Source organism: Salvelinus namaycush, chromosome 25 (assembly GCF_016432855.1).
Source record: "Salvelinus namaycush isolate Seneca chromosome 25, SaNama_1.0, whole genome shotgun sequence".
NCBI lineage: Eukaryota > Metazoa > Chordata > Actinopteri > Salmoniformes > Salmonidae > Salvelinus > Salvelinus namaycush.
Window position 1 is genome coordinate 17,265,928 of NC_052331.1, and position 7,837 is coordinate 17,273,764.

At 42.2% G+C, this 7,837-nt stretch overlaps 1 protein-coding gene across 1 annotated transcript in view; it reads left to right on the forward strand.

Moving 5' to 3' along the window:
- Positions 1 to 4,019: 4,019 nt before the first annotated feature.
- The window catches only part of LOC120020478 (BTB/POZ domain-containing protein KCTD1), a 9,009-nt gene continuing 5,191 nt past the window's right edge, over positions 4,020 to 7,837 (forward strand). Inside the window, exons 1-2 of the mRNA XM_038964178.1 lie at positions 4,020 to 4,201; positions 6,779 to 6,923. Of these exons, the coding sequence (XP_038820106.1) occupies positions 4,038 to 4,201; positions 6,779 to 6,923 (309 nt within the window). The 5' untranslated portion in view covers positions 4,020 to 4,037. The remainder of the gene's footprint in view (positions 4,202 to 6,778; positions 6,924 to 7,837) is intronic.

Sequence of the window (7,837 nt, forward strand, 5' to 3'; positions counted from 1 at the left end):
GTAGTATATCAGGACACACATACAGGTAACTGCCAAAATAATGAACACTTGAGTAAATGAGAGAGTATTGAATACAGGTGTGGTTCCTGAGTTAATTAAGCAATTAACATCCCATCATGTTTAGGGTCATGTATAAAAATGCTGGGCAGGCCACTGTTTTGGCTACGCCCCCATCCACAGGGCATGAGTAGTCACTGAATGGTTTGATCAGCACTAAAACGATGTAAACCATATGCCATTGTCATCTGTCACCAGATCTCAACCCAATTGAACACTTATGGGAGATTCTGGAGAGGTGCCTGAGACAGCGTTTTCAATGAACAAAACACCAACTGATCAAATGTCCTGGAATAATGGTGTTGCATCCCTACAATAGAGTTGGACACATGTAGACTCAGTGCATTAAAGCTGTTGTGGTCCAACACCCTATTTTAAGACTCTTTATGTTGGCGTTCTTGCGATGCCTTGCAGTGTTACTTGTCAGGTTCTATTGATGATCTTACCACCTGCGTATCCTGGTCTGTGCTGTTCAGATGTGTACTGTATGAGTAGAAGTGTTCTCCTGCTGTTTGAAAGCAGGAGTCTTCAACCTGAAAAAGAATCCACAGGAAATGGTTTTAATTTGAGTTGGGATGAAATGGTTGTGCTACATGTACTCAATCCCATTCTCTTTTTCTCCTCTCTCGCTCCATGACATGCGCGCACACACACATTTTTCATGATTCTTCTAAGCAGATTCTACACTCCATCCACCTTCATGATGGCAAGGCTTTGAGGACAGCCAATTCCAGCGAGCTGGTTTTTCTGAACTTTCTACACATACCATCTTCCACAAATTAGTCAGGGAACAAATTACCTGCATTCTGAGTATGATCCCACGCACTTTGCCGGCTGCTGTACACAGGTTTCCCTTTTGAAGAGCAGCCGTGTGATTTCTCCCTCTCTGTTCGCCCCGCGGGCCCCTCTGCGAGAGGGATTCTGGAGTTGAATTTTAAAACTATGTATGGCTGCCTGCGCTTATCAGCGTGTGCACAAACGAACTGCATGCAAATCAGGGCAGGATCACACACCACAGTCTAGGCCTGCACTCAAAGGCAGGCTTAATTGCTAATTGGGTATCTAGGTGTGAAACCCACACTGCCAAAACTGAGAAGTAAAAACATGGATGTTTTAAGGCTAGTTGTGGTTGTTTTTAATTAAATTATGAAAAATGTACTGATTTTTAAAATGAGTGGATTGGATTTCCTGAACGTTATAGGAAAATAACCCAGGAGAGTGTAGTGTGTCAATACTTCATGTAGTTTGGATTCTGTTTAGTAAACAACTACAATGAGGGGTCAGATGTTGTGGATTTAATGTTACCATCTTAAGGGATGGTCTTAAGGGAGAATATATTATGATCGTAGTATAGTATTATGATCTTTTCGCAGTGCTGTTATGGAAAATGTTAGATAGGAATATATTCTCCCTTTCTACTTTTTGAAAGATAAAAAATAATTGCCTGTGGATCTCTGATATGCCATTAGATTAGATCTAGAAGGGACTTTGAAGTCTGCATATTTCTGGTATCGGCCAAGACCATACTGCTTTATAGAGGGAGGAACTTTTTGGACTGTTTGTGGATGGTAGGTACCTGTAGGAACTAGGAAGGGAACCTGCATAACTGTTAATAAGAAAAGAGATTAGGCAAAATAAATAACCATAACAGACACATTGCGGAAAACAAAGAGGAAATGTGTCCATAACATTGACCAACATTATCCAGCTAGTGTATGTAAAATGGGTGGGTGTCACTGTTTTTAATTTGCTCATCAAATCTACACTACAATCTTAACAGCCCTCCTGAATACAGCCCATTGTTCTGGGAGAATAATAATAATTTATTCTACTTTTATAGCGCTATTCATGACGTAAATAAATATCAAAGCGTTAAGCAACAACAAAAACGCCATTTAAAAACAAACTTATCATCATGAGTAGATCGACGGTTAAGAGGCTGAAGGTTGAGAGAGTTCATGGCTTGATTGAGGTCAGCGGAGGGCGTACGTACGCTATCAATACTATCAGTGTATGCTTTATGTGCGTAAACTGCTCTATGGACAGTGTGCTGTGGAGACTAAAAGGTTCGGGGAAAGGTTAAGCGTTCATCCAGGGTCGCCAATGTCCTGGGGGCTAGTGTGTGTGTTTAATCTAGAACCGAAACACGAGGTCTGTTGCATTTTGATTATGTACTTTGGTTAATCACGGAATACTCTGCACTGTTATAGTGTTACAATAGTTACTGAGCTTTGTTTTTACCAAGGACCTGTTGCCAGACATCTGGACAAGGTTTAGTTTCAGATGCAGGCTAAATGGAAAAGTAATGTTCAGGCTACATGGTAGTGTTTGAGAGGCAGCTGGAACAAAGGATGGCGAAGAATAGAAAGGGAAAAGGCCAGGGCGCAAATCCAGATCTGTGTCATTATTGGGATATGCTGCGCTTTTGGGGTGGTCCAAAGATCAACCTGTTGTCCACTTTATAGAATACACCTTAGCAGACGCGAAATTCTGCGGTAAATGTGACAATACCTTCCTTTATAACAGCGACAACTCTAAAAACCCAGGGGCAACAGGATGAAAATGCTGTCGGGGGGCTTTGACTTATCCCAACAACCATTGCAAAAGCGGCACAGTTGACTGTCTGCCACAGAAGCATCGCTCTTGTTTATGGTGTGCTGCAGCCCGCAATTCACACCTCTCCGGAGTCTGTAGGTGGAAACCGACAGCATCTCCAGCTTGAAGCCTGTTTTTAGTGCGCCAGGTTCGATAATGGAAGCAACCGATATCATGGATTTAACACCTCAGAAACCGAGAAAGCACCCGCGTCCAATCAATTCCGTGGATGAGTCCGTAGTACACGCGTCCCTGAAACGAATCTCAATGCGAACAGGAGCGGAATGCGGGGACGCTCCGTTCATGTACTCAAGAAGCAACCCCTTACCTGCAGTATCACTAAAGCAGAATGACAATTCTGTGTCTTCGTCGTCAGCGCAGGTAACAGACATTTATTTAGTCCAATTCGTTTCCACTTGTGCATACTCTCTGTAGATGCTTTATTTTATGTCGGTTGCCTAGCCACCAACAGTGGAAGTTGTTGGATTTATTTGGTGTGAATCAATGCAAATGTTTTGTATCCATTTCCCCACGTTGATAAAATCAGATAAGCAGAGCTAATGTCATTTAAAACTTAATCTAAAGTTTGAATTTAAGGTGTCCTACATCTTTGTCATTACTACTTCATTCAAATTAGAACATCTACGTTTCTCCCTCCAATGACAATGTTTGCATGTTGTGCAGAGATAGACGTTCTGTATTTTTTTTCTTATTGGCTCAGAGGAGGGTCTTGAACTTGTGATTGGGAAACTCAATTTGTTCTGTGTGCCATTAGAGATATTGCCAGCTAATTGTGTTTTTGGGTTAGCAGGGAACATTTCTAAATCTTATTACATTATTCAAATCTAGACTGATTATTGCTCATTTACAGTCTGTGTGAGATTGCTGCTCCAAATTGATTTGATTTTGGAAGATGATTATGCCCAACAGATATGGAAGGTTGTGCTTGGTAACATTCAGGTCAAGGTCAGGAAATACTAGGCTAGTGTAACACAGAGCGATACGTATATTATCCCAGTCCTGACTAAACAGAGGGAGTTGGACCTTGGCCAACTATTTGACCATAACTTTTTTTCAGAATGATGACAGGAATATTGTCTGGCCAATCAAAGTCCTGCAATGTTGCTATGATGAATTCTTCATTTCAGGTTTAGTTTAAATGTATCCTTTTTAACCAGTGTGTACTAACACACTTCCTGTTTGGTGTAAATGTAACCGTTTTAACTGGAGTTTGTGCTGTTCAGTCAACATTTATCAATGGAAAAATATACATTTACATATTATGAACTTATCATTTGAATGTGTATTCAATCTGTGCTGTCCACCATATTGATAATCATTAACATGATTTGTCTACTTGTTTGTGACAGGATAACCGTTCCAGCATGTCCAGGCCAATGATCACAAGATCACCAGCGTCCCCCCTGAGTAACCAGGGCATCCCGACACCCGCCCAGCTCACCAAGTCCAACGCCCCTGTGCACATCGACGTGGGCGGACACATGTACACCAGCAGTCTGGCCACGTTAACCAAGTACCCAGAGTCCAGGCATGTGACCTCTCTGCTATTGATACAGTTCCTCAATTACAATTGAGTAAAGCTATGTCTTTGTTTTAGCACTTTTGGTACACAGTGCCACAGAGTGTTTTAAATCTGTGTTGTTCGTATGTGGTTCTAGAGGGTGTTTGGGATGATTCAGGGGTTGAAAGGGAAATGATGATGTAGATGGTAGCCTAGCCCATCATTTCAGCCGTGTTCATCTGCATTAGCTCTCTTACTTCTTAAAGATGCAGTCCGGGATCTTAAGCACAACAAATTCCTAAAGTATCATACGAATTGCAATTAAAATAATAATAATAATTTTGGGACGTAACATATCATACAAAATGGATGACGTAGTACACAAACTTTGGCTCGTGAACACCACTTTCAAAACTGCTGGCTGAAACTATACAAAAGTTGTGCAGAATTACATAAATGCCAACCTCTGACAGCTCAGCCCGGACAAATGTCAAAGTTCATCCAATCACAAAGATGCATTACTCAAATGGATGAGTGAGGTGGGAAAGACTGGATGTAAACACAGGGCTTGATATTACTGAATGTTTCAATCCATATGATTATTGAGGCTATTCTACAATGTAGTGATTACAATCCATCATATCAATATTTCCCCACTATACCAAATACAAAATGGCCTCCTTTTTTCAAACCTGGCCCAGAGATATTTTGAGAGGTAAACATTTGCATGGCTCAAAAGTCCAAACTGCAGACAAAAGCAGCTCAGTAATTCTGACAGATGTCCCAGCAGCAGTAAAGGGCACGGAACCATCTGGAGGCAAGAGGGCCACGCTGCAGCCCAGGGCGCCACCCCGCCTCAGGCACCTCTCTACCAGCTGGCCCTGACCCCTCCATCAGACCACAGGACAGGCTCTTTCCTCTCATCCATACCGCTTCATTTCTCTTTCCCTCTGATTCTATCACTCTCTTCCTGTCTTTGTCTGTTTCTCTCTTTCGTTCTCTCTCTCGCACGGTCTCTTGCTCTCTCACATTCTCTTGCACTGTCTCCGTCTGTGTGCATGGAGCAGAGTAATGTCGGCATCACTCAACAAAGGTGTGAAAGAAATCAAACACTGAGCTCACCCACATCAAGTGAGTCACAGCACATGATGCACAGAGTCGCTGTCCTCAGTACTGTCATCTGCTCAACAACTCAACTCAAGAATAGAAGCAGTTTGTTGGGTCCTATAACATATGATATATTGAACATGCATGGAAGGGAAAAAAATATCATACTCTACACATTGGCTAGATTAGCAACTGAGAATTGAATCATCAAGCATTTTGTTCCAAGTCGCATGTATATTGATCTGTCTCTCTCTCATTTCAATTTCAATTGAAGGGCTTTATTGGCATGGGAAACATACGTTTACATTGCCAATGCAAGTGAAATAGATAATAAACCAAAATTGACAGTAAACAATACAATCCCAAAAGTTCCAAAATAAAATAAATTTCAAATGTCATATTATGTCTATATACAGTGTTGTAATGATGTGCAAATAGTTCAAGTACAAAAGGGAAAATAAATGCCCTTTTCTTGTGGCAACAGGTCACACATCTTGCTGCTGTGATGTCACACTGTGGTATTTCACCCAGTAGATATGGGCGTTTATCCAAATTTAATTTGTGGGTCTGTGTAATCTGAGGGAAATATGTGTCTCTAAATGGTTGTACATTTGGCAGGAGGTTAGGAAGTGCAGCTCCGTTTCCACCTCATTTTGTGGGCAGTGTGCACATAGCCTGTCTTCTCTTGAGAGCCAGGTCTGCCTTGGGCGGCCTTTCATAATAGCAAGGCTATGCTTACTGAGTCTGTACATAGTCAAAGCTTTCCTTAATTTGGGGTCAGTCACAGTGGTCAAGCATTCTGTTTAACTCTCTGTTTAAGCCAAATAGCATTTAGTTTGCTCTGTTTTTTTGTCAATTCTTTCCAATGTGTCAAGTAATTATCTTTTTGTTTCTCATGATTTGGTTGTGTCTAATTGTGTTGCTGTCCTGGAGCTCTGTGGGGTCTGTTTGTGTTTGTGAACAGAGCCCCAGTACCAGCTTGCTTAGCATTTCTCTGTAGGTGATGGATTTGTTATGGACGGTTTGGGAATCGCTTCCTTTTAGGTGGTTGTAGAATTTTTAACGGCTCTTTTCTGGATTTTGATCATTAGCGGCCTAATTCTGCTCTGCATGCATTATTTGGTGTTTTAGTTTGTTCACCGAGCATATTTTTGCAGACATTTTTGCAGAATTCTGCATGCAGAGTCTCGGTTTGGTGTTTGTCCCATATTGTGAATTCTTGGTTGGTGAGCGGACCCTAGACCTCACAACCTTAAAGGGCAATGGGTTCTATAACTGATTCAAGTATTTTTAGCCAGATCCTAATTGGTATGTCCAATTGTATGTTCCTTTTGATGGCATAGAAGGCCCTTCTCTCTCGCTCTCTTTCTCAATTTCAATTTAAGGGATTTATTGGCTTGGGAAACATATGTTAACATATCTCTCTCTGTGTTTCTTTCTCTCTCTCTCTCTCTCTCTCTCTCTCTCTGTGTGTGTTTTCTTTGTGCCTCTCTCTAGAATCGGCCGTCTCTTCGATGGCACAGAGCCCATAGTATTGGACAGTCTGAAGCAGCACTACTTCATTGACAGGGACGGACACATGTTCCGCTACATCCTCAACTTCCTCAGGACTTCCAAGCTCCTCATCCCAGACGACTTCAAAGTGAGTGTCTGACTGTCCCCTCCACTGTAGCGTCCAATCATCGGGTCAAACCCCAGAGCACTAGTATATAGAGAGTGTATGGCTCTAGTCAGTATTGGTGCGAAAAGCGGTTATCTTTTCTTTTTTTTGCGTGGCCAAGCCTGAACACCGGGGGAATTATATTGTGTACTCTCCATTGACGCTTCCAGGATGTTAGTGAAGTAAAATAAAAACCAGCAAACATGCTGGCCACATTACAGGGTCTGTAGACTTTAAGACAGTGCTTACACCTATATTTGTGTGTGCCGTGCAACTGACGATCCGTGTGTCCAAAAGAGTGCAGCTGATCCTCACTGTATGTGACACGTTTGCATTCCGTTTGCTTGTTTTTTATGTGTCGTTTAGCCCTTAATTACAAACTTGGCCCGAGAGAAAATAAATGACATTATCTGATGGACTGTCCAAACACAGTGGGACTCAATCAGAGGGGAAGTACGACAGCTAATATAAGCAAAGACAAAAGACAGGCCCAAGTTCAGACCCAGGCTAAATTCACCCTGACAGACATGCAGATGTGAGACTGAGTCTGAGAAAATTAGAAAGTGTGATTAAGCCCCGCTGCCTTTTGGGAAAGATACACCCCCCCTTGTTGGGGTTTCCTTGTTGGGGTTTCTGGTAGACCTAGATGTTGAATAGGGATTAGTCTTGCTCTGCATTTGTATTGTAATGCAGTGAATTGTTGTGGTGGATGGGACTCACCCAGAATCCCCGTGGTTTGAGTGATCACACTTTGGCTGGGTCTCAGGAGATTTAACCAGCTTCCTTTCCTCATGAATAGTCAGGTGTTGAGAGCCCATCCACTTTCACCCAGACAGGGAAATTCTATTGAGATGCTGCGCTTGTGTCAACTTGCCCTATCCTGACAGACCTGGTCT